We start from the raw sequence: 27,170 nt of genomic DNA on the forward strand, positions 1-27,170 counted from the left end.
CTATATTCTGATGTGAAGGTGTCTTTAGGACATATTGAGGGGCAGGGGAAGCAAGTAATGGAAAATTGGGAGTATATGTATATAACTACATAAAAAAAATTTGGATGGGGATACCCCAACAGTTATTAGTGATTGCCTCTCAGGACGAGAGAGAATTAGGGGTGGGGAATAAAGGAAAACTTTCACTTTTTACTCTGTATTTCTGTTGTTTGAACTCTCTATGGTGAGAATCTATACATGAAATTTAATTCCTAAAAGTGATTAAGAGGTTGGAAGATAATAGTGTTTACTATCAGAATGCTGCCGTTATAGGTCATTTGTAGTTTTGTACTTTTCTATGTATTGAAAATTCAACAATTCTTCAGGTTTTAAAAGCTGGAAGAAAAAAAAGATTATTAAAAAGGCTTGCTTAGATTTTAAAAGATTTGAATGCCTACTACTATTAGATTTAACTTAGGAAATTAGAATTAGTTTTGCCATTGTAGGAATGCCAACTTAAATGTTAACAAAGATTATAGAAAGGGTGGAGTGAATGGGATAAAAGAGGGAACAATTTGAAATAGAATTCATTATTTCTTCTTTTAGTACTTTTTTTCTTGTTTTTTTAGTACTTTTGAATCTATAACTAATATCTGGGTATTTTTTTCTTTCACTTTTTAGGATTGGTGAAATTTCAACCCTCCCTTTGGCCTTGGGATTCAGTGAGGAACAATTTGAGAAGTGCCCTGACAGAGATGTGTGTTCTCTATGATGTTCTTAGTATTGTTAGGGATAAAAAATTTATGACTCTTGATCCTGTCTCTCAGGATGCACTTCCTCCAAAACAGGTATTTGTGGGCTTTGATTGAATAATGGTGCCATTTTATTAAGTCTGAATACCATCTTTTAGGCTGTGTGTCTATTGTTTCCTTTTCCTTAGATGCAAAATTAAGTCCATATGAACTTTTAAAGACTGTCTTAAGCTCTCCAAAAACTCAAAATTAGGTTCTGTAATGTGATAAAAAATTGTGACATTTTTTATGAACCTTTATTATTTTGATTCTTATGCAGCCAGAAAACTTCTACTAAACTTGGCTTTTTGGAATTGATAGTGCATGGATTGATAGTGACTATGGATATTTATGTATGTATATATAATACATAGGTTTTGATTTCTCATCAGTTTCCCAGTTACAGACTTTTCTCTGAAGTATAAATGAGTGCCTTGAAAGGGTGTTCTTGTGGGTGATGTGGAGAGTGCCGTACATAAAGAGAGGAATGGCAGTGCAGAGAGGGGAACCTAACCTAGGCTGGGCCAGGTTTATGCAGTGTTAAGTTCTGATGGTGTAGTGTTTTAGTTTAGCATAAGTCTCTTATCAAGTGACCAAAGAAGTGGGTTAAGGTTATTATTCTTTTAAACATTATGTGCTTTTCTCCCTTCTCCTTGCTTTTCTTTTTTAATTTTCCCTTGAGTAGGTATTCTATTTTTGAGGAAATGTATCATTTTAAAAAAGCATTTAAAAATAATACAGCCCTACACTTCTGGATTGTTTCTGATAGAATCCTCAGACGTTGCAGTTAATATCTAAAAAGAAGTCACTTGCTGGAGCAGCACAGATCCTACTGAAGGGGGCAGAGAGACTGACAAAATCAGTCACTGAAAATCAGGAAAACAAGCTACAAAGAGACTTCAACTCTGAGCTTTTGAGATTGAGGCAACACTGGAAGCTTAGAAAAGTTGGAGATAAAATTCTTGGAGATCTGAGCTACAGAAGTGCAGGTATAGATAACTGTTAAAAACTCTGCTTTTTAACAATAGTTTGTTAAAAACTATAAATGTTGATTCTTTTATAATAATACTCTCAATTACATGTTATATTTTGAAGTTTTAATTTCTGTACACATAAGCCTGAAAAAACTCAAATTATTCTCATCATAGCCTTATATGTGTGTGTAGGTTCAGTCGTGTCTCTTTGCAACCCCAAGGACTGTATAGCCCATCAGGCTCTTCTGTCCATGAAATTTTCCAGGGAAAAATATTGGAATGGGTTGCCATTTCTTACTCCAGGGGATCTTCCTGACCCAGGGATTGAATCTTCATTTCCTGTGTCTCCTGCATTGGCAGACAGGTTCTTTACCACTGGTGCCACCTGGGAAGTCAGCCATATATAAAGACATATAGTTAATTTGAAAAAATTTTAGGTTCAGTTAACAGAAAGTTCAGAGATAGAGTTTATGTGCTAACACACCCTGAACCATAATTGACGTTTTAGTCAGAAATAGGAGGCGGGACTGGACTCCTCAGCTGGGGAGTTTGATCAGTACCTTAAACACTGAGCATAAAAGAAAAAAAGAAACATTTCTTTTCTTTCTTATTCTGTTTTTCTTCCTTAAGTCTGGTAAGCTGTTTTTAACTCCTGGGTAAGAAAGCAGTGGCACCCCACTCCAGTACTCTTGCCTGGAAAATCCCATGGACGGAGGAGCCTGGTAGGCTGCAGTCCATGGGGTTGCAAAGAGTCAGACACGACTGAGCGACTTCACTCTCACTTTTCACTTTCATGCATTGGAGGAGGAAATGGCAACCCACTCCAGCGTTCTTGCCTGGAGAATCCCAGGGACGGGGGATCCTGGTGGGCTGCCGTCTATGGGGTCGCACAGAGTCGGACACGACTGAAGCGGCTTAGCAGCAGTGGCAGCAAAGAGATATAATGGTGAAAACACTTCACCTTTTTTTCCATTCAGCCAGGGCTGCAACCCTAACTTAAGGAATATATTTTGTTGGAGTATATAACAAAGCTGGATGTCTTGACTTCACATCTTCTGGTATAAATTCTTTGTTGTTGAACTATAATATGTAATAGCAGGTTTCTCAAAGCAATTGTGGCAATGTCTTTAAGCTGCTGAAGTGTATTCAGAGGAGCTGTACAGTAAAAGTTTGTAAGATTCACAGCTCAATGGGGTAAAAGCTCTTGAGTGTCAAGGGATTAAAAAAAGCAAGGAGCACTGGCTGTAATCACTGAGATAACAGTAGTGGAGTGATATTTGAAAAGGATTCATTTCCAGAGCAAGCCATGAGTATCTTCAAATTAAAGGAATATAATTTGAAGTGGTTAACTCAAGGACCTGTATGCCTTAGTATTGATGTGAATTGGGACATTTTGAGTTCTAATGCTAAAGTTCCATCAGAAGATGAATTAAGATGACAAAGACATTTTTACATTTTAATAGATGTTTATAGAAGCAGTACTTTTCTGGCTCTGGACATTGTAAGCTCTTCTCAACAAATAATTATGCATAAGAACTTTACCTGAAACGGTTACTTGTGTTGTAAGAGGATTTGATTAAATTCTGTTTTTAATTGCAAGAAAATCTTGAGCATCTTTTTGTATTATAATATAGCAGTTACATTTATCTACACCTTCCTTAGGTAATTCAGCAGTCCAGGGCAGCTATCTCAAACTTATGCACTACATACAAAGACATCACATAAAGTCTAGGAGTTGGTTGACAAAAAGTGGTGTATATGCTATCTTTTTGTCCTTCTCTTGTTGAATTCAGAACCCTTCAGTCGCAACCTTATTACAGAGGCTGAGCTCCAGAAGTGTTTAGTCTCCAAGGTTTAAATCTGTGTAAGTAGATTATATTACTTATATTACTGTGAATATATATATGTATATATAGTCTAGAATTATATTCATTTTATCAAAACTCCATTGGAATAAAACAGTTTGGATAGCCTGTGGAGTTCTTATAATGATACCATTAGACTAAGACATGTTATTTTTTTTTTTTAAGGTAAATAGCTGTTTTCTCCTGCTTCCTTTCTTCTTTTTGCTTACCATGCCTCTTCCTCCCCACACCCCTGAAACACACATTTTTGGTGGGAACTTAATGTATACTTCACTGATATGTAGGTGAGATATTATTATATACTCAGTAATTTCTGTTGAATAAACATGTTAACTGTTTTGATTTTCCTGTTTTTAATATCCCATTAGGGTCTCTGTTTCCCCATCATGGTACATTTGAAGTAATAAAGAATACAGATATTGATCTAGACAAGAAGATACCTGAAGATTACTGTCCCCTTGATGTCCAGATTCCTAGTGATTTAGAAGGGTCTGCATATATCAGGGTATTTGTCTAAGTATTTTTCAAGTAATTTCCTATTAATAGCCCAGAAGCTAATTAGCTAACATATTTTTGTGTTATTATTTTCACATAGGTTTCAATTCAAAAACAGGCTCCAGACATAGGTGACCTTGGCACAGTTAACCTCTTCAAACGACCTTTGCCTAAATCCAAACCAGGTATAGTTCTGTTCTCTAACTTCTGGTCTTGTCTGCCCTGACTAAAAGTAAATATAGTTAGGAAAAATAGGTACTTTAAATAAGAGCAATTGGAAATATGACTTTATAATTTGTTAATCAGTTATTAGTGAATAGCTGTGCAGTCCTTTTGTTTTTTCGCCACACCATGCACCTTGTAAAATTTTAGTTCTCTGACCAGGAATTGAACACAGGCCCTCAGTAGTGAGAGTGCAGAATCCTCATGACAGGATCACGAAGGAATTCCTGTGCAGTCTTTTTTGAAAGGTTGAACTTATTTACCATTTTTCTCTGTGTATAAGTAAAAAATTCTATATTTTGGAAAGGGTATGCTGTAATACATAGTTTTCTGAACTTTTGTTGTGCGTATTTAGATCATCATTTAAGCTAGTTAATGCCTAAGATAGTTAGGTAATTAAGGGACTTCCCTGCTGGTTCAGTGGTTGGGAGTAGGGGGTACACAGATTTGATCCCTGGTCAGGGAACTAGGATCCCACGTGCTGTAGGGTAGCTAGGCCCAAGACCTGCAATGAAGACCTACTTCAACACAAATCTTAAAAAAGTAATAACAATTGGGTAATGACTATGTACGCATGTTCCCTGTTTTTCAGGTTCCCCACATTGGCAGACAAAATTAGAAGCAGCACAAAATGTTCTCTTATGTAAAGAAATTTTTGCACAGCTCTCCCGGGAAGCTGTTCAAATTAAATCACAGATCCCTCACATTGTGGTGAAAAATCAGATTATCTCTCAGCCCTTCCCAAGTAAGTGCAGCCTACCCTTTTGAGTGATAATTAAAACTTTGTGATTTGGGGGCCAGGACAAAGAGGGTAGCAATTTGGGTATGTTGAAGGAATAGTAACAGCAGAGAAGTAGTGTGCAGCCCCAAATAACAGCCATAACAGCCAGCAAAGTGTGCAGCCCAGTCTGCACTGCTGACTGTTCTGTGTAGTGGTGTCACTCCTGGCTTTAAACAATATCTGTTAAAGTTTGCCCTAGCAAACCTGTTATTAGGTAGCAGTTGCTTTGAGGTGTCTATGCCAACACTATTTGTAGAAGATTTCCTAAGGTCCTCATATTATCTAGATGAGATGTCAATTAGAAAATGCTTAATTTTAAAATATTTTTAAATTTTGTATTGAGGTATAGTTGATGTATAAGTTTCAGGTGTACAACATAGCAATTTACAATCTTTAAATATTGTATTCCATTTATAGTTATAGAATATAGATCCTTGTAACTTATTTTATACATAGTTTTTACTTTTTTAAAAAAAGTTTTAAAAATAACATTCATTTCTTAAAAGTTAAGATGTGCATAATAGGAAACAAACAAAAAAAAAACACAAGAAGCAAAAAACTCATTCGTAATCACAAGTAGTTTTACCGTTTGATGTATTCTTCAAGGTCTTTTGTGTATTCTTGATCCTCTGCCCCTATGTTACCCCTCCCTGCTTCCCTCTTCCCACTAGTAACCAGTAGTTTGTTCTCTGTGTGTCTGTTTCTTTTTTGTTATATTCACTAGTTTGTTTTATTTTTTAGAATCCATTTGTAAGTGATACCGTGCAACATTTGTCTTTCTCTAATTTCATTTAGCGTAATACTCTCTAAGTCTATCCATGTTGTTGCATATGACAAAATGTCATTTTTTATGACTGAGTAGTACTCCACTGTATTTATATATACCACATCTTTTTTATCCACTCATCTGTTGCTTCCATACCTTGGCAATTGTGTATAATCCTTCTATGAACATTGGGGTGCATGTATCTTTGTCAGTTAGTGTTTCTATTTAGAAGATGCTTAATTAAATATCCATAATATCCTAAATTTATGGAAATTGGATTTAAAATATTTTTCAGAAACAGATTTAACAAGAGATCAATTTTTAATTAACTCCACTTGTTTTTTTACATAAATTCTGAGTATCTTCTTAGATCTTGTTAAGAGAATGGGTTTCTGGAGTGAAAAATTTCATCCTGATTCTCATGGGAACAGGGAAGGTCTTCTAGTCAGTAATACCAGATATTAACTCTGTTTTATTTTTTAATTTAAAATCTAGAAGTAACAAATTACAGTTTCTGTTCACCTGTCTTTAGCCATAGCTGAAGGTCAGCAGCCACATTATAAGTCAGTAGAAATTGAATACATGGTAGTTTATCGTATTCATGGTTAGTCATTTTGGTGTAAAAATGTTAATCACAAAAGCCTCCTCTTTAAGTTCAGAATGTATCTTTTGAAAATGGGCTGTGATAATACTTTATGAAAATAGTTTGTGCTTTTCCATATTATAGGTAATTTATGTCTATCCTACTTATTTTTATAAATAGGCTTGCAGTTATCTATTTCTTTGTGCCATTCTTCAAATGATAAGAAATCCCCAAAATCTGCTACTGAGAAGCAAAGTCCAGAGGACCATCTTTATGTTCTAGAGCATAATTTGCATCTACTGATTAGAGAGGTAATGAAGTAAATGTTTTCTTTGCATTGTGCTAAGTGTACGTACAGCAGTGAAAGTACACAACCTTCTCACTGCTGAGTCCTCGTTATTCATAAAGCAATGACATTCACTAGTTGTGCTGTGAAAGATCTTGTTATGGGCTCAGGGAACACAGAGAATATGAATATGGTCTCTGTGGCCAAGCATAGCTTCTATTCTACCACAGGTTTTATAGAGAGGTGTAAGAAATGCATGCTAAAGGTTGATTCTGATTGGGTAATCGGAAAATGTCTTGCCAGTGCCTATGAACAGGATTACTTGAATTATTTCAGGATACATTCTACTTACAGGTTATTTAGAACTGTCCTGAGAATCTTCTAATAAGAATATATATTCCATCCGCCCATGCCTCACCCCAAGATCTGGTCTAGTTAGTTGTGATGGTGCAAGGATCAGTACTTTTTTTATATTCCTAAGGTGGTTCTGTTGTACCTAGGTTTTACAACCTCTAATCCAGGATATAGTAGAATAACTATCTACTGATTGCATGTGTTCTGTCAATGGGACTTACTGAAGAATATTTATTTTTGTTTTTTATAAAAGTTTTAACATAAAAACTAACGACAGCTGGAGAGAGACCCTTTTCTTTAGCAACACACTTAGCATAGCCTAATAGATGTTGGGAGAAGGCAATGGCAGCCCACTCCAGTATTCCTGCCTGGAAAATCCCATGGGCGGAGGAGCCTGGTAGGCTGCAGTCCATGGGGTCGCTAAGAGTTGGACACGACTGAGCGACTTCACTTTCACTTTTCACTTTCATGCATTGGAGAAGGCAATGGCAACCCACTCCAGTGTTTTTGCCTGGAGAATCCCAGGGACGGGGGAGCCTGGTAGGCTGCCGTCTATGGCGTCGCACAGAGTCGGACACAACTGAAGTGACTTAGCAGCAGTAGATGTTAACATGTTATCTGTGTGCCTAGACTACCTTTATATGTGCTTCCAATACATTGCTTTCGTGTTTCTAAACTTTGAGCCATGATTTGATCGAACATTGTGTAGTTAATATGTGGGTATTGGCTGTTGAAAATGGCTGTTCTTGTTACAGTTTCATAAACAGACCTTGAGTTCCATTATGATGCCACATCCAGCAAGTGCACCTTTCGGCCACAAGAGAATGCGACTTTCTGGTCCTCAAGCTTTTGATAAAAATGAAATTAATTCAATACAGTCAAGTGAAGGGCTTCTGGAAAAAATAATTAAACAAGCAAAGCATATATTTCTGAGGAGTAGGTAAGGACAAAGTTACTATCTTTCTTTGAAACTGCAGTCCTTTTTTCTTTATGTTACCTTATGTACATTATTTTTGGCATACTTTAATCTTTTTTCCCAGGGAGAGGGAGGTGACTGCAGTATAAGAGTTTATGGTTGTCGATGGCCCTGTCAAGTTTGGGGAAGCCTTAGATCTATTGCCCATGTAACTTTTTTGTTTCCAACACTTGGCATTAAAGTTTTGAAAGACAGCTGAGTAGGAACGTGCCTTGGAATACCAAACTTTCTATGATAACCCGTCCATGAGCTACTTTTCCTGAATTGGTTGAAACCTTTTTTGAAGCTTTCCATATATTTTTCGGTTGTCCCGCATTTTTAGGATTTTGGAAGGCACTCTCCTATATGTTGACTTATTTGATGCTTAGTTGTGGGTCAGGTCGTGTTAGCACATTTTTTACGATGGTAAAACTGGGATTCAGAGAAGTTGTTCCACTTGCTCAAGGTTATACAACTAAAAGCTTAGCAAAGTCAGGATTTAGGCCTAACTTCAAAGCTCATTTTTGCTTTTTTTTAAAAATTTTATTTATTTTAATTGGAGGCTAATTACTTTACAACATTGTAGTGGTTTTGCCATACATTGACATGAATCAGCCATGGGTGTACATGTGTCCCCCATCCTGAACCCCCCTCCCGCCTCCCTCCCCATCCTAACCCTCAGGGTTGTTCCCAGTGCACTGGCTTTGAGTGCCCTGTTTCATGCATCTCAATTGGACTGGTGATCTGTCTCACATACGGTAATAATACATGTTTCAGTGCTATTCTCTCAAATCATCCCACCCTCACTTTCTGCCACAGAGTCCAAAAGACTGATCTATACATCTGTGTCTCTTTTGCTGTCTTGCATATAGGGTCATCATTACCATCTTTCTAAATTACATATATATGCATTAATGTACTGTTTTGGTCTTCTTCTTTCTGACTGACTTCACTCTGTATAATAGGCTCCAGTTTCATCCACATCATTAGAACTGATTCAAATACATTCTTTTTAATAGCTGACTAATATTCCATTGTGTATGTGTACCACAACTTTCTTATCCATTCATCTGCTGATGGACATCTAGGTTGCTTCCATGTCCTGGCTATTATAAACAATGCTGCGATGAACATTGGGGTACATGTGTCGCTTTCAATTCTGGTTTCCTCGGTGTGTACACCCAGCAGTGGAATTGTTGGGTCGTATGGCAGTTCTATTTCCAGTTTTTTAAGGAATCTCCACACTGTTCTCCATAGTGGCTGTACTAGTTTGCATTCCCACCAACAGTGTAAGAGGGTTCCCTTTTCTCCACACCCTCTCCAGTATTTATTGTTTGTACACTTTTGGATAGCCGCCATTCTGACTGACTTGAAATGGTACCTCATTGTGGTTTTGATTTGCATTTCTCTGATGATGAGTGATGTTGAGCATCTTTTCATGTGTTTGTTAGCCATCTGTATGTCATCTTTGGAGAAATATCTGTTTAGTTCTTTGGCCCAATTTTTGATTGGGTCATTTATTTTTCTAGTATTGAGCTGCATGATCAGCTTGTATATTTTTGACAATAATTCTCTGTCAGTTGCTTCATTTGCTATTATTTTCTCCCACTCTGAAGGCTGTCTTTTCACCTTGCTTAGAGTTTCCTTTGTTGTGCAAAAGGTTTTAAGTCTAATTAGGTCCCATTTGTTTATTTTTGCTTTTATTCCCATTACTCTGGGAGGTGGGTCATAGAGGATCCTGCTGTGATTTATGTCAGAGTGTTTTGCCTATGTTTTCCTCTAAGAGTTTTATAGTTTACATTAGATCTTTAATCCATTTTGAGTTTAATTTTGTGTATAGTGTTAGAAAGTGTTCTAGTTTCATTCTTTTACAAATGGTTAACCAGTTTTCCCAGCACCACTTGTTAAAGAGATTGTCTTTTCTCCATTGTATATTCTTGCTTTCTTTCTCAAAGATAAGGTATCCATAGGTGTGTGGATTTATCTCTGGGCTTTCTATTTTGTTCCATTGATCTATAGTTCTGTCTTTGTGCCAGTACCATACTGTCTTGATAACTATAGCTTTATAGTATAGTCTGAAGTCAGGCAGGTTGATTCCTCCAGTTCCATTCTTCTTTCTCAAGATTGCTTTGATTATTTGAGGTTTTTTGTATTTCCATACAAATGTTGAAATTATTTGTTCTAGTTCTGTGAAAAATACCGTTGGTAGCTTGATAGGGATTGCATTGAATCTGTAGATTGCTTTGGGTAGTATACTCATTTACATTGATTCTTCTGATCCATGAACTTGGTATATTTCTCCATCTATTTGTGTCATCTTTTATTTTCTTTCATCAGTATTTTATAGTTTTCTGTATATAGGTCTTTTGTTTCTTTAAGTAGATTTAGTCCTAAGTATTTTATTCTTTTTGTTGCAATGGTGAATGGAATTGTTTCTTTAATTTCTCTGTTTTTCATTGTTAGTGTATAGGAATGCAGGGGATTTCTGTGTATTAATTTTATATCCTGCAGCTTTACTATATTCATTGATTAGCTCTAGTAATTTTCTGGTGGAGTCTTTAGGGTTTTCTATGTGGAGAATCATGTCATCTGCAAACAGTGAGAGTTTTACTTCTTCTTTTCCAATCTGGATTCCTTTTATTTCTTTTTTTCTCTGATTGTTGTGGCTAAAACTTCCAAAACTATGTTGAATAGTAGTGGTGAGAGTGGGCACCCTTGTCTTGTTCCTGACTTTAGGGAAAATGCTTTCAGTTTTTCACCATTGAGGATAATGTTTGCTGTGGGTTTATTATATATGGCATTTAATATGTTGAAGTATGTCCTTTTATGCCTGCTTTTGGAGGGTTTTTATCATAAATGGATGTTGAATTTTGTCAGAGGCTTTCTCTGCACCTTTGAGATAATCATGTAGTTTTTATCTTTCAATTTGTTAATGTCAAGTATGTTGATTGATTTGTGAATATGTTGATTGATTTGTGAATACTGAAGAATCTTTGCATCCCTGGGATAAAGCCCACTTGATCATGATGTATGATCTTTTTAGTATGTTGTTGGATTCTGTTTGCTAGAATTTTGTTAAGGATTTTTGCATCTGTGTTCATCAGTGATATTGGCCTGTAGTTTTCTGTTTTTGTGGCATCTTTGTCTGGCTTTGGTATTAGGGTGATGGTGGCCTCGTAGAATGAGTTTGGCAGTTTACCTTCCTCTGCAATTTTCTGGAAGAGTTTGAGTAGGATAGGTGTTAGCTCTTCTCTAAATTTTTGGTAGAATTCAGCTGTGAAGCCATCTGGTCCTGGGCTTTTGTTTGTTGGAAGATGTTTGAGTACAGTTTCTATTTCTGTGCTTGTGATAGGTCTGTTAAGATTTTCTATTTCTTCCTGGTTCAGTTTTGGAAAGTTATACTTTTCTAAGAATTTGTCCATTTCTTCCAAGTTGTCCATTTTATTGTCATATAGTTGCTGATAGTAGTTTCTTATGATCCTTTGTATATCTGTGTTGTCTGTTGTGATTTCTCCATTTTCATTTCAAATTTGATTGATTTGATTCTTGTTGCTTTTTTGTTTGATGAGTCTGGCTAATAGTTTGTCTATTTTATCTTCTCAAAAAACCAGCTTTTAGTTTTGTTGATTTTTGCTGTAGTCTCCTTTATTTCTTTTTCTTTTATTTCTGCCCTGATTTTTATGATTTCTTTCCTTCTACTAACCCTGGGGTTCTTCATTTCTTCTTTTTCAAGTTGCTTTAGGTGTGAAGTTAGGTTATTTATTTTTCTCTTGTTTCTTGAGGTAAGCTTGTGTTGCTATGAACCTCCTCAGAGCACTGCTTTTACTGAATCCCATAAGTTTTGGTTTGTCGTGTTTTCATTTGTTTCTATGCATATTTTGATTTCTTCTGTGATTTGTTGTTTATTCAGCAGCATGTTGTTCAGCCTCCATATGTTGGGGTTTTTAATAGTTTTTCTTCTGTAATTGACATCTGATCTTCCTGCATTGTGGTCAGAAAATATGCTTGGAATGATTTCAGTTTTTTTGAATTTACCAAGGCTAGATTTATGGCCAGGATGTGATCTAACCTGGAGAATGTTCGTGTGCCTTGAGAAAAAGGTGAAATTCATTGTTTTGAGGTGAAATGTCCTATAGATATCAATTATGTCTAACTGTATTCATTGTATCATTTAAAGTTTGTATTTCCTTGCTAATTTTCTGTTTGGTTGATCTATCCATAGGTGTGAGTGGGGTATTAGAATCTCCCACTATTATTGTTAATTTCCCCTTTCATACTTGTTAACATTTGCCTTACCTATTCTGGTGCTCCTATGTTGGGTGCATATATATTTATAATTGTTTTAAACCTCTTCTTGGATTTATCCTTTGAACACTATGTACTGTTCTTCTTTGTCTCTTTTCACGGCCTTTATTTCAAAGTCTATTTTATCTGATATGGGTATTGCTACTGCTTTCTTTTGGTCTCCATTTGCGTGAAATATCTTTTTCCAGTCCTTCACTTTCATTCTGTATGTGTCCCTTTGTTAGAGGTGGGTCTCTTGTAGACAGCATTATGGGGGTCTTGTTTTTGTATCCATTCAGCCAGTCTTTGTCTTTTGGTTGGGATATTCAACCCATTTACATTTAAGGTAAGTATTGAAAAGTGTGATCCTGCTGTCATTTACTTTGTTGTTTTGGGTTTGAGTTTATACACCTTTTCTGTGTTTCCTGTCTAGAGAAGATCCTTTAGCATTTGTTAAAGAGCTGGTTTGGTGGTGTTGAATTCTCTCAGCTTTTGCTTGTCTGTAAAGCTTTTGATTTCTCCTTCATATTTGAATGAGATCCTGGCTGGGTATAGTAATCTGGGTTGTAGGTTTTTCTGTTTCATCACTTTAAGTATGTCCTGCTAGTCCCTTCTGGCCTGAAGAGTTTCTATTGAAAGATGAGTTGTTACCCTTATGGGGATCTCCTTGTGTATTACTTGTTGCTTTTATCTTACTGCTTTTAGTATTTGTTCTTTGTGTTTGATCTTCGTTAATATGATTAATATGTGTCTTGCGGTGTTTCGCCTTGGGTTCATCCTGTTTGGGACTCTCTGGGTTTCTTGGACTTGGGTGGCTATTTCCTGCCCAATTTTAGGTAAGTTTTCAACTATTATGTCCTCAAGTATTTTCTCATAGCCTTTCTTTTGTCTTCTTGTTTTGGGACTCCTATGATTCGAATGTTGGGGCATTTAACATTGTCCCAGAGGTCTCTGAGCTTGTCCTCATTTCTTTTAATTCTTTTTTCCTTTTTTCCTCTCTGCTTCATTTTATTTCCACCATTCTATCTTCCATCTTACTTGTACTATCTTCTGCCTTAGTTATTCTACTGTTGGTTACCTCCAGATTGCTTTTGATCTCAGTTATTGTGTTATTCATTATTGACTGACTCTTTTTTATTTCTTCTAGGTCCTTGTTAAACATTCCCTGCATCTTCTCAATCCTTGCCTCTAGTCTGTTTATCTGTAACTCCATTTTGTTTTCAAGATTTTGGATCATCTTTACTATCATTATTCTGAATTCTTTTTCAGGTAGACTCCTATCTCCTCCTCTGGTTTGGTTTGGTGTGCATTTATCATGTTCCTTTACCTGCTGAATATTTCTCTCCCTTTTCATTTTGTTTAGATTGCTGTGTTTGGGGTACCCTTTCTGGAAGTTTGTGGTTCCTCTTTATTGTGGAGGTTCCTCCCTGTGGGTGGGGTTGGACAAGTGGCTTGTCAAGGTTTCCTGGTTAGGGAAGCTTGCATCTGTGTTCTCGTGGGTGGAGCTGGATCTCTTCTCTCTGAAGTGCAATGAAGTGTCCAGTAGTGAGTTTTAGGGCATCGATGGGTTTGGCATGGCTTTGGGCAGCCTGTCTTTTAATGCTCAGGATTGTGTTCCTGCTTTGCTGGAGAATTAGCTTGGTGTGTCTTGCTCTGGTATTTGTTGGCTCTTGGGTGGAGCTTGGTTTCCGTGTCAGTATGGACGCTTTTGGAGGAGCTCTAGTCTATTAATATTCCCTGGGATCAGGAGTTCTCAAGTTTTGGATTTAAGCCTCCTGCCTCTGGCTTTCAGTCTTATTCTTACAGTAGCCTCAAGACTTATCCATCCATAGAGTGCAGATGATAAAACATCTTGGTTAATGGTGAAAAAATTCTCCACAGTGAGGGACACCCAGAGAGGTTCACAGAATTACATGGAGAAGAGAAGAGGGAGGAGGGAGATAGAGGTGACCAGGAAGAGAATAGGGGGAATCAAAAGGGGAGAGAGCAGTCTAGCCGGTAATCAATTCCCTATGTGTTCTCCACAGTCTGGAACACTCAGAGAAGTTCACGGAGTTACATGGAGAAGAGGGGGGAAGGAGGAGATAGAGGTGACCAGGAGAAAAGGGAGAATCAAAAGGAGAGAGAGTAATCAAGCTAGTAATCACATCCGTAAGTGAAAATGGATACTGGAGATTAGATTCTTAAAGGTAAAAAATTGATAACAAATACCAGAAAGCCAAGATTAAAAATCTAGAGTAGAGAATAGAGTCTCAAAAATACAATATTAAAAATAGAAAACAAAATCAATCACAAAAATTATAAAAAATATATGTATGAAATTTGCTTTAAAAATAGGGTCTTTTTTTTTGCAAGGTAATAATAGGTTATAAAAATGAAAATTAAAGGAGCAATAAAGAACTTAAAAATTTTTAAAGGGATAATAGTAAAAATATATCTAGGAATTTCTCTGGAGCTGTTGCGGGCAGTGTGGGGTCAGTTCAGTTTCAGATAGTTCCTTGTACAGAGGCCCCCTCCAGTTCTCAGTTAACTACAGGGTTTTAATCAGTTGCACCTGTCAGTTCCAGAGCGGTTCCCTCTTGTTTGCTTCATTTGGCTTCCTCTGTTTCTAATTTCTGCCCTGAAACAAGGGAGTGAAGGTGGTCACTTATTTAGGCTCACTTGTTCAGTTGTGCTGTGGGGAGGGAGGAACACTGCAAACAAATATCACTGGCGTATGTGGGGAGTGCTCGCAGTATGTGGACCACACTGAGTCTGCCCCCACTCATGGCGTTTGCTTTACGGGTCTACACTGCTCAGGCTCCAGGGTGCTCTGCAGGGCACTGTCCAAAGCGGGCCCTGCATTTTGTGCACTTCCCAGCTCTAAGCTGCTCAGATTCTTAGGTACTCCACAAGGGCACAGACTTGGCTGGGCCTGCATTTTGTGCCCTTCCCAGGTCCGAGCAGCTCCGGCAACCAGGTGCTTGGCGAGCACACTCTACCCAGGTGGGCCGTGTGTCTTAATCACCTCCCCGGTCCTGGACGCTCGGTTTCCTGGGTGTACTGTGTGTGTCCTCTGGTGAGCTAATCTCAGGCTGCAACCCTCCTGGCAGGTGTCAGCCATCCAGGACACCAGGAGGACATGGTTAGCAACTAGGAGCCCGCTCACAATTTGGTTGAGGTTGCCCTGCCCTGGGGCCAAGATTGCCCCTTGCCTTCTGGCTCTGACTGTCGCTCACCTGCCTCTTTGCCTCTGGCGGGGGGGAGGGGCCGGTCTGCAGCCGGCCAGCTCTCCTTTGGTGATCGCTCAGTCCTTTGTTCTGTGTGCGGGCCAGGCTGCACCTTAGGTTAGAGCCTGCGCCTCCCTGTCCATCCCCTGCTCGCTGGTGGCGGAGGCAAGCATCCGGGCTGCTTCTCCCCTGGGAGTTGCGGTTAGGCGTGTATTTTGTGGGTTTTTTTTTTCTCTCTCTTGGTTATGTTGCCCTCTGACACTCAAAAACTACCCACAGACCCGCTGGTGAGAGGGTTTCCTGCTGTTTGGAAACTTCTCCTCCTTCACGACTCCCTCCCCAAGACAGGTCTCTGTCCCTAACTCTTTTGTCTCTTTGTCTTTTATATATTTTGTCCTGCCTCCTTTTGAAGTGAGTAGGCTGCCTTTCTGGGTGCCTGGTGTCTTCTGCCAGTGTTCAGAAATTGTTTTGTGGAAGTTGCTCAGCATTCAGATGATTTTTTGATGAATTTATGGGGGAGAAAGTGGTTTCCCCATCCTATTCCTCGACCATCTTGGGACCGCCCTCTGATTTTCTTTCTTCCGTACATCATTTACTAAAGAACTTGGCATGATTGGCCCTAAACAAAGTCTTTTCCAAATGCCACAGGGTGCTCTTCTGTTTCCTTATTGGCACTTAGTGAAGAGGTCTGTTTTTACTTCTTTCAGTGATGGTGCCTTGATGGTACTCAGCAGGCGAGGGCACACTGTTTTTGTGGATGACATTTTACTTTGAATTTTATTTTTCCTGTTAATACAGTCATAGCTTTATTTGTCATGGTTTTATATTAGTCTCAGGATGGAAACTTTCAGTAAAATGAATTTGGAAGACATGTTGAGACAACAGCATGATACATTGAAAGGAGTACGGAATTCAGGATGAAAGATACACTTCAGCCAGGGCTCAGCCACTTGCTGAGTAATTTGGGGCAAGTTAAGGCAGTGGCTTCCCTGGTGGCTTAGAGGTTAAAGCATCTGCCTGGAATGTGGGAAACCCGGATTCGATCCCTGGGTCAGGAAGGTCCCCTGGAGAAAGAAATGGCAACCCACTCCAGTAGTCTTGCCTGGAGAATCCCATGGAGGGAGGAGCCTGGTAGGGATCGCAAAGAGTCGGACACGACTGAGTGACTTCACTTCACTTCACTTCAAGGCAGTGGCAGCCCACTCCAGTACTCTTGCCTGGGAAATCCCATGGATGGAGGAGCCTGGTAGGCTACAGTCCATGGGGTCGCAAAGAGTCAGACACGACTGAGCAACTTCACTTTCACTTTTCACTTTCATGTACTGGAGAAGGAAATGGCAACCCACTCCACTATGCTTGCCTGGAGAATCCCAGGGACGGGAACCTGGTGGGCCGCCATCTATGGGGTCGAGCAGAGTTGGACATGACTGACGTGACTTAGCAGCAGCAGCACTTAATATCTAATCCTCTCTCAATTGGGGTTAAAGGACTCTGGTCAAATTGAATAGTGGATACACAGGTTCCTTATAAACAGTAGGAGTACTATGTTAGATGACTGTTACTTTCCATTTGTACATTTCAAGTATAAAAGCTATTGAGTATGTTAATGTTGAAAATTTCTGATTAACCATAAAGTTAAATATTCCCTGAAATAAATGAGGGGCATGGGAAAAGTTATCTTTAGAACCATTTTGTTTCAGAATTGGGCTTCCCTGGTGGCTCAGGCAATAAAGAATCTGCCTGCCTGCAATGCAGGAGACCTGGGTTAGATTCCTGGTCGGGAAAATCCCCTGGAGAAGGGATTGGCTACCTACTCCAGTATTCTTGCCTGGAGAATTTCATGGACAGAGGATCCTGGCGGGCTATAGTCCATGCAACCATGGGGTCACAGAGAGTCAGATACAAGTGAGCAGCTAATGCATTTCAGAATAGTAGTTGTAATCTTGGAAGCAGCAAAACTTTAAAAAATGTTCCCTTTTCTCCCGTTAGGTATAGAAATAATGTTCTAAATGTATTGCCCCATCTGTGTAATTCCGTACAGTTAACATTCATATATTTTTACATACATTTGACCATTGAACAACACAAGAGTTAGGGGTACCGACCCTCTGTATTGAAAATCCAGATATAAGTTATGCTTGGGCACCAAACAGGCAGTTCCTCCATTTCCCAGATCTGCCATTCCTGGATTTAAGCAACCATGAATTGTGCAGTGTTATAGTAATTATTTTGTGAAAAAGATTCTCTTGTAAGTGTACAGGTGCAGTTCAGACCCATTGTTCATGGGTCAACAGTATATGTGTCAGGGCATTTTTTTTTTAAGTAAATATGGTATCATAAAATTTTATACCCTACCTTCAAAGATATTTTAATAGCTATGTGATAGCCCATTGTGTAAATATTCCATGATTTCTTTTACCAATTCTCAATTGCTATATATCTTTTTATTTCCAATTTGTTGATATATATTAACACTGAGATGAAAACTCTCACATATTTATCTGCTGTAAAAATTCTTGAAGCACTGCCAGGGAAACAAATCACAGAAGAAGAAGGGAAAGTTAAAAATGGACTGAAAGAAATTAGTACTAGAGCAGGAACAGGATACAAGAGCATATAAAAATTGATATAAAAATCACCTGTCCTCAGTAGCTAGTCTCATTTCTTCCATTTCCTCATTCCTTTTCCTTCTCTAGCTGATAAAGTGCTAATATCAGATTTTAGACACTGAGGATCTTGTAGTTTGGTTGATTTACATAATTTATGCTTTGTTTCTAGGCAGTGGCTATTCATTAGTGTGTATAAAATGTAAAGGAAAGATTATTGGCTCTGGAGTTAGACTTCCAGATTTTCTGCCCCAAATAGCTTCAAACTTTGGGCAAGTCACTAAACTTCGCTAAACTGCTTTTGTTCCTTCTGAAAAATGGAGGTAATAGTAGTAGTGTCTACTTTTGTTGTTCATAAGGTTAAAATAATTCATGAAAGCACTTATTACAGTATTTGGTACATAATCACTTAATAAATCTTATTTCTCACTTATACATATCTTTCTTGGGGTATAGGTTTTAATTGTGCAGTAAATCTTTCTAGCTTTTCTTGAAAATACTAATTCCATGACAGTAATAGTTCTCAAGTGTGGATATATCCCAAGTTATTTGTTACCAGGGATCAAATACTGATATTTATGAATAATTTATATTATTTTTAGAGATTAGATTAGTACTCTACAAGTATGCCTTTCACTTGTGTTCTGGTAGGATTTTCTGAGTGGCAGAAAACAAATGGAGTTAAAAGGAAATCAGTGTGGCCTGAGAATGTGTTGTGATGTGAAGTTGAGAACCAGTACATCAGAGCTACATCTGACTTTTCTGTTAAATCTTTGCTTTTCAAATAGTGGTATTTTCAGAAAGTCACCATCTGTTTTCAAATAGCCATAAAACTGATAAGCAGTTTATCACCTTATTATTTTATATGGTGACTATAAAAATTTTTAACTTCTTTTCTTTAAAAGGACTGCTGCAACCATTGACAGCTTAGCAAGTCGCATTGAAGATCCTCAGATACAGGCTCATTGGTCAAATATTAATGATGTTTATGAATCTAGTGTGAAAGTCTTAATCACATCGCAAGGCTATGAACAGATATGCAAGTAAGTATTGAAAAGAAGTTGTTTAATACATTAAGTTGCTTATTATGTATTGATGTTTGCAGAGTGATTACATCAAGATTTTGGGTTTTGTTTGATAGGGAAGCATAACATTCCAGTAAATTATTTGAGCTGTAGAGTGTTTTTAAAAGTAAGAGATAAGGACTTCCGTGGCAGTCCAGGGATTAAGACTCCATGCTTCCTCGGCACGGGTTGTGGGTTCTATCCTTGGTTGGAGAACTAAGATCCCACATGCCACGTGGTGAGGCCAAAATATACAGGGAAGAAAAAAAAAATGACAGGCAAGAATGTCCAAAATAGTCTCTATTTAATAGTCTCTGGAGAAGGCAATGGCACCCCACTCCAGTACTCTTGCCTGGAAAATCCCATGGATGGGGGAGCCTGGAAGGCTGCAGTCCATGGGGTCGCTGAGGGTCGGACATGACTGAGCGACTTCACTTTCACTTTAATGCATTGGAGAAGGAAATGGCAACCCACTCCAGTGTTCTTGCCTGGAGAATCCCAGGGACGGGGGAGCCTGGTGGGCTGCCATCTGTGGGGTTACACAGAGTTGGACACGACTGAAGTGACTTAGCAGTGACTTAGCAGTCACAGAGACTATTTACATAGTCTCTATGTAAATGCCGCATGTTTGAGCTATGATCAGAAGTGAACCCCAGCACTGAGTGGAAAGCCCGCCATGCTTCCTCAGACTCTGATCCGCTTCAGTTCTTGCCTGGAGGCCATGGCCAGTCTCTGGTATTTGAAGTAAAGAGGGTCGTTTATGTTAGAGCCCATACTTTCCATAACGTTTAGCCTAAAACAACCCCTGTGTCTATTCCAGTTCATGATTGTGCCCTTAATGACTTCTGTCCCCAGCATTCCTGGAGAAGCTGTCTACTTGATGTATGTTCATAAATCACAAGTTAATACACAGATAGTAGATTGGTTGTTTTCAGTAGTGGGATGTTGGTGAAGGTGGTCAAAAGGTACAAACCTACAGCACTAAGGAAAGGAAAAGAAAAAATTGATCAACTTGGAATTGTTTGCATCTACAGCTAATATGAAACAACTGTGGGATTATGGGCATTGAATCCAGCATATACCTTTTAAACTTCTGTGAAGAGAAGTCAGTGTCAGGACAGGAGAGAAAGTGGAAGGCAGTATAGAATGTCCTTACCTACCTTCTGTAGCTGGTAGGGTCATCTTACACTTTTTAAAATTGAAAGTAGTTCTCTTTCTTAGAACCCCCTCCCCCCCAAATTCCTGTCATTGAACATTTTATTTTAGTTGGATGCCAGAACAGTGATTTGTACGTGTGCAACCATGTCTATAGGATAAAGTCCTCCAAGTGTAATTGCTGTGTCAAAAGATAAGGACATTTAAGATTTTCATTGTTGTTACTGATATGCTTTTCTTTCTGCTTCCTTTTTAAAAATTCTTTCTTTCTTTGGCTGTATTGGGTCTTAGTGTGGCACTTAGGGCCTTTGTGCGGCATGTAGGATCCTTCTGTGGCGGTGCTGGTGGTTTGCAAGGTTCTCTCCAGTCGTGGTGTGTGGGCTCAGTTGCCCCACAGCATGTGGGATTTTAGTTCCATGACCAAGGATTGAACCCTAGTTCCCTACATTGGAGGATAACCACTGGACCACCAGGAAAGTCCCCTGATTTGCTTTCAGAGTGATTGCCATGTGTATGCGTCCACCAGTAGTGATACGACTTTCTTTTTCCTTATACCTGGGTTTAAAAAAGAAGATTCAGAAATGTGGTTAGATTTATAAGTCTTTTTCTTCTTTAAGCCTTGTAAATTTTGTTTTGTTTTGTTTTTTTCCCTTCAAAAGAAATGTATAAACTTTTATTCATCAAAATTACAGTTTTATATAGTTACCAAAATGTTTTTTATTCTTAAATATTGGCTGTAAAAGCAAAGTTAGGAAAAAAGAGGTACTATCAGATGTGGAAAGCTATAATGCTGTTTTTTCCTGCATTTGTTCACCTGTATTATTGGAGGAGTTTTGTGTTTCTTGTACATGTCATATGCTAAAAATTTGTGAACTGACTTGGAAGAGATTTGTGACCTGTATATATATATTCGTTGGCTATTTTATGAGTTTGTTTGACCTAAGCTGAGTTAGTAGAGCATACATATTTTGACTTGTTAGCTGATTATTTCAGAAGAGAGTGAAAAGTTAACCGTTTTTCCTTTCTGTATGAGAATTTGACCTTTGGCTAACTCTCTCACTCTAGTTACCTCGTAACTTGATAAGGAAAGATGCCATGTGTGTTACTAGGCAACAGTGCTTATGGCAAAAATGATCCCCAGTTGGTAAATGGTTCTGGACTGGGAGAAATTACAAGCCCTTGCTGGGGGTGGCTTTGGATGTCCCAGGGTGGGGTGAGTGGTATCAGTGGGCCAAGTCTCCTGTGGGGACCCTGGAATCCGGGCTTGTGAAGCTGTTGCAAGAGTGCATGGCTCCTGTGAGGACCCAGGTTTTTGGGTCAGGGCAGGCCCCACAAGCTCTCAGTGCACATCTCTTCTTATTTAACACAGGTGTGTGGCTGCTGTGTTGACAGCCTCCTGCCCTCAGGAGAAGAGGAGCAGGGGCTGTTGGCAGGGTGACAAGCTGTGCTTCCTGCCCCGCATCCTTCTGAGTAGACTGGTGATCCGTGGCCTGTGGTGTCAGTAGTTTAGTGAGAGTCTGATAGTTTTCACTGAACCTGAGGAAACTCTTACCCACCATGGGTCTTCGTGTAGATTATCAAAACTGTTGTATTGTTTTTCTTTGCTCTAAAGGTTCTTGACATTTGTATAAGGTAATTTTGGACATTTCTGATTTTTAGTGTGTGTTGTCTATAAAGGTCCATTCAGCTGCAGTTGAATATTGGAGTTGAGCAGATCCGGGTCGTGCACAGAGATGGGAGGGTGATCACACTGTCTCATGAGGGCCAGGAGCTTCAGGACTTCCTTCTGTCTCAGGTAATACAGCTCCTGAGCCCGTTCCATTCTACCCGTTGAAAGAACAAAGCCGATAAGAAGTAACATTATTTTTTAAAAGCTGTTTCTTCTTGCCAACTAATTTCTAGTGCAGAGCTTCCCGGGTAGCTCAGTGGTAACGAACCCATCTGCCATTGCAGGAGACACAAAGAGATGCGGGTTTGATCCTGGATCAGGAAGATCTGCTGGAGCAGGGCATGGCAACTCTTCTTGCCTGGAGGGTCCCCATGGACAGAGGAGCTTAGAGGGCAACAGTCCAGGGGGTCACAGAGAGTCAGAAACAACTGAGTGACTAAACAGTGATTTCTCGTGCACACTTTACCACCTTTTGGCTAATTGAAAATGTTGATAAACTGTCCTAGATTTGTTTCAACTGTTAGTTTGTATTTAAGATGCATGACCAGTTCTGAGACTACCAAACTTTTTTAATTTCTCCTGTTAGCCGAGATTTACAACACCTCCAGGACCACATGAAAGTGAAGTATTAATCCAAGAAAACCAGAGAAAGGACGATCAAATACAAAACTATAGTATCCATTCTCCATAATGATGAATGGAGCATTTTATGTGTAAGCCCTAGGACAGCGTTCCTCATAGTAAGGGACAGTATGGAAAGTGTTGAGTTCTAGTACCAACTATACCACAGACTTGCTTTGTGACATTGGACAAATTTTTTGACCTTTTTTTCTTTCATCTATAAAGTAAGAACAGTATTTTTCCTACCTTCTTCATGGAGTTGTGATGATCCATTGAAATACCGAGTTATGGGATAAAGGGTCAGTTTTTGCACTGCTAATATATCTTTCACATGAAACACATATTTATATTTCACAGAAATTTTTACAAAAATACTGACCCTCTCCATAATAGAAGCAGTAATCTATTATACTGATTTGCCTCGGTGCCTTTACAGGGCATTTGTGACGTATGGCAGCTCTTGGTTGATTGTACCTAAAATAGCTTTGGATAGCTTAAGCACACATGCAGAAGTGTAATGAAAGCCTTTTAAAGAACTTCCAGAATTTCTAAGAAGTCTAGAGAATAAGGCTTGAGAATGGCTCGGGATCAAAGGAGGCTGGATGTGAGAACCACGGGCAGGCGGGGCCCCTGCTGCTGCATCCCAGTACCACCACCTTCCTCACCGGTGGCAGATGCACTCTTAATTGCCCTGTGCATCAGTCAGGGTCTCTCAGGGTGGTTTCAGGGTTGTCTCTTTACTAAGGATCAGTACAAAAGCTATTAGTGTGACAGCCTCCCAGAACAAAGTAGGTTGGAGAGTGGACTTGATGGGATCAGTGGAAGATACTGAGCTACACTGCTGTTTGAACATTCCTCCAAACTCAGTGATCCAGGTGGGAGGCTCCAGCTGGCCAAGTTCAGCTTGTGGGCTGTGTTCCTGCTGCCAGTGTACAGGAAAACAAGTATCAGGCTGTTTTAGCTTCTACAGTGGAAGGTGGGATCTTGTTCCCTTGCTCCACACAGAGGAGAATTCCTGAAACATAAGATAGGGTTCCTTTGCTAGGCAGTGAAAACCCCAATGAAAGTTCACTTTACAGCCATGATGTCAAGTCACTGCCAAGTAAATACCCGTTCTGATTGTCAATGAAGTTTCCTTTTTCATTTACAGATGTCACAGCATCAGGTGCACGCAGTTCAGCAGCTAGCCAAGGTTATGGGCTGGCAGGTCCTGAGCTTCAGTAATCACGTGGGACTGGGGCCTGTAGAGAGCATTGGCAATGCCTCTGCCATAACTGTGGCCTCCCCGAACGGTGACTATGCTATCTCAGGTACTTTTTACTTCTCTGAATGTGAAGAGACCTTTGGGAGTTTGGCCTTTTCACTTAGCTTTAGTAGTTACCATACATAAGAGTAACTTACCTCTGTAGTAGGTGAGTTCCTTTATTAATTATGTTGAGTGTTTATCTCATCATAGCTATTATTCAGAGCAACAGGTTATTATGTCTTTTTATAGTAGTTATAAAAGATGTTTTGGTTGGCAACACATTTTCCTAGGAGATTATCTGAAAAATGCCATCAGCATTATTACTCCTGCAGTAATTAGGACTCACTTTCATTGCTATGGACCCAGGTTCAGTCCCTGGTCAGGGAACTAAGATCCCACATGCTGCATGATGGGGCCAAAAATTTTTTTTTAAGTTTATAAATACACTGGTGCAAATGTGCAAGAAGAATAGTATCTGATCCTAAAGATGGTCAAGGGATAGAACAGAGAGGTGTTTTGTGAAGCACCTACCATGAATGGGGCACTTTGATAGGCGTGTATACATTTTGTCTTGTTGAAAATTTATATCGTTTCAGTGTGATCTTCTTTAATACTTGCTCTAAATATCTGAAAGAGGAGGTAGTTAGACATTCTTCCCCACAGGATCACAGCTTGTGAATCTGTAGGCTTGATCATTGCAAGACCATTATTGATAAGAATTTCTAAATACCCTTTCTTCTTGCCTGAGTTATAAAACCTCATTAAAACCTGAAGTTCATATTCAGAATAATCTTTCATCCATTCCTTCCAGTTCTGATTTTGAACGTTTGACTTTCATCACATTGTGGGTGTATATTAACCAAGTTGTTAAATGATTAGGTTATCAAGTATTTTAGGGAAAAAAAATGATGTTCTGAAAATATATAGAACATTTGATTTTCCTAAACCAACACTCATCTTTGCCACATTTTTTTTTGACTTTTTAATTTTATTTTTTTTTCAATTTTATTTAATTTTTAAACTTTACATAATTGTATTAGTTTTGCCAAATATCAAAATGAATCTGCCACAGGTATATTGCCACATTTTTGTATTACAAATGTTAATTCATAAATATTTTTACCAGCCTGGTATCTATAAGGGGCTTTCCACGTGCACAGTGGTAAAGACTCCGCCTGCCAGTGCAGGAGACTTGAGTTTGATCCCTGGGTTGGGAGGATCCCCTGGAGTAGGAAATGGCAACCCACTCCAGTATTCTTGTCTGGAAAACTATACGTGGATAGAGGAGCCTGGTTGGCTACAGTCCATGGGATTGCAGAGTCAGACACTACTGAGCACACACACAAATACACACAATATCTATAAATTAGTAAATTTTATTTTAGCATATTGAACCTGAAAAGTACTTTTAAATAAGCACTTTCGAGTTGGTAGACAAGGCTTTTTATGCTCATGGAAAGTGAAGTTGTGTGATCTTTGTTGTTTCTAGCTTGGAAAATGAATATATTGATATTTTGGTTTTGCTCCACAGTTCGTAATGGCCCTGAAAGTGGCAGCAAGATTATGGTTCAGTTTCCCCGTAACCAGTGTAAAGACCTTCCAAAAAGTGATGTTTTACAAGATAGCAAGTGGAATCATCTTCGTGGGCCATTCAAAGAAGTTCAGTGGAATAAAATGGAAGGCCGAAACTTTGTTTATAAAATGGAGCTGCTTATGTCTGCACTTAGTCCTTGTCTACTGTGATTTTTTTTTCTGGACCAGTTTCCAGATTTTTTTTCCCCAGAGAAGTTTCCAGAAACTTTCAGGAATGTTTGCAGATCAACAATAAGCACAAAGAAGAGGAATCTTCTAAAGGAATATTGTTTTTAAAAAGTAATAATTAGCAAATGTTTATTTAGCATTTTGAAACCTTTCACTTTATAAGTGACAAGTGCTTTAAAATGCAAAAGTTTATGTACAGTTATAGGGTATACCAACATGGAGAGATGTACTTTTTTTATGCAGTTGACTTGAAACATTACTACATGGATTGACATTAGCTTTTTAAAATATCCCTTTGATGTTGACATCAAATAAAGATTATGGTTAAAAATTCCAGACACTCTGAACTCTTAACCTAAATGAATTATGTCATATCATTCCATTGTTTGTTATTGCTTAAGAATATTTAAACACTCTTAAGACCCAGCTTTCATACAGAAATTCCCTCACAATGAGAGAAGCAGATCCTTTCTCCTAAGTGCAACAAAGTACTTTCCAACCAGTGGAGCCTGTCCTGCCCTCCCCATTAGACCTATTAAAACCAGCTCTTGTGTTAGTGGATAAAGTACTTTTCCCTCTGATTGTCTTTGTTACGCATGCCTGGGTCTCAGTCCGCTGAGAAATTCCTTAGAGCTCCACCTGAAGGCTTAGAAGGCAGATAGTATTGTATCTTTAGGGTTTCCTCCATTTCTCCTTGGTCTTTTTTTCCCACTTGAATGACCTTATTTGCCTTGCTCCACTCCTGCCTTACCCTGACCTTGGCAGTCCCCAGCCTCAGCCAGCAACCCTGGATTGCTGCTTCTGGTTAAAAATTTGTTCCATCTTATTTCACTAGGTCTCTGCATTTTCCCAGGAAAAATACTAATGGATTAATGGAATACATTTTGCAAAGAATAGATAACATGAATTTAGAAATAGTGCCCCAGCCCTAAAATGTGTCTGAAGAACTTCCCTTAATAAGAAATTTGGGTTTATGGGCCTTTTGGTGCCACTAAAAATAATCTGTAAGTAATCTGTAGTTTCCTTATGAGGAAGGCTTTCAATTTTTAAAAGATGGGTATCTTAATAATTTATGACCGAAGTAACTAAAAATCCTTTGTATTTCTGTTTTAAAAGATAAGTGGAGCTTGTAAGCCATGAAATACAATAATACTTTTGTGTTTTTGTGTGTTTTTTGCCTCCTCTGATTAAGCTTCTGCATCTTTCTATCCAGGGAAATTAAAAGATTAATATAAATCTGCAAGTATTTTAAAAATTTCCAGTGCTTCCTAAGTTATGGTGTCCCAAAAGTTGCTTTGCACATTATAGTAAGCTAATCTGTACACATCTGCTCACATATGGAGTCTTTTATGAAGGCTCAAACTGCAGTACAATGAATCTCAAACTTTCAGCAAAGGACTAGTTTTTACTTATTTTTTTTCATTTCCATCCTTTGCTGATTGATACTTTTGGTAAAATACAGTAAAGTGAATTACTGGAGGGACTTCCCTGGTGGTGCAGTGGT

The 27,170-nt window shown here is 38.7% G+C and overlaps 1 protein-coding gene across 1 annotated transcript in view; it reads left to right on the forward strand.

Moving 5' to 3' along the window:
* MED17 (mediator complex subunit 17) overlaps positions 1 to 26,828 on the forward strand; it is a 30,116-nt gene extending 3,288 nt beyond the window's left edge. Inside the window, exons 2-12 of the mRNA XM_027531480.1 lie at positions 661 to 827; positions 1,540 to 1,759; positions 3,978 to 4,114; positions 4,205 to 4,289; positions 4,919 to 5,071; positions 6,637 to 6,767; positions 7,852 to 8,036; positions 19,056 to 19,193; positions 22,047 to 22,164; positions 23,810 to 23,969; positions 25,437 to 26,828. Coding sequence (XP_027387281.1) covers positions 661 to 827; positions 1,540 to 1,759; positions 3,978 to 4,114; positions 4,205 to 4,289; positions 4,919 to 5,071; positions 6,637 to 6,767; positions 7,852 to 8,036; positions 19,056 to 19,193; positions 22,047 to 22,164; positions 23,810 to 23,969; positions 25,437 to 25,648 — 1,706 coding nt within the window. The 3' untranslated portion in view covers positions 25,649 to 26,828. The remainder of the gene's footprint in view (positions 1 to 660; positions 828 to 1,539; positions 1,760 to 3,977; positions 4,115 to 4,204; positions 4,290 to 4,918; positions 5,072 to 6,636; positions 6,768 to 7,851; positions 8,037 to 19,055; positions 19,194 to 22,046; positions 22,165 to 23,809; positions 23,970 to 25,436) is intronic.
* Positions 26,829 to 27,170: the final 342 nt, after the last annotated feature.

The sequence above is a fragment of the Bos indicus x Bos taurus genome, chromosome 29 (assembly GCF_003369695.1).
Source record: "Bos indicus x Bos taurus breed Angus x Brahman F1 hybrid chromosome 29, Bos_hybrid_MaternalHap_v2.0, whole genome shotgun sequence".
Classification (NCBI taxonomy): Eukaryota; Metazoa; Chordata; class Mammalia; order Artiodactyla; family Bovidae; genus Bos; species Bos indicus x Bos taurus.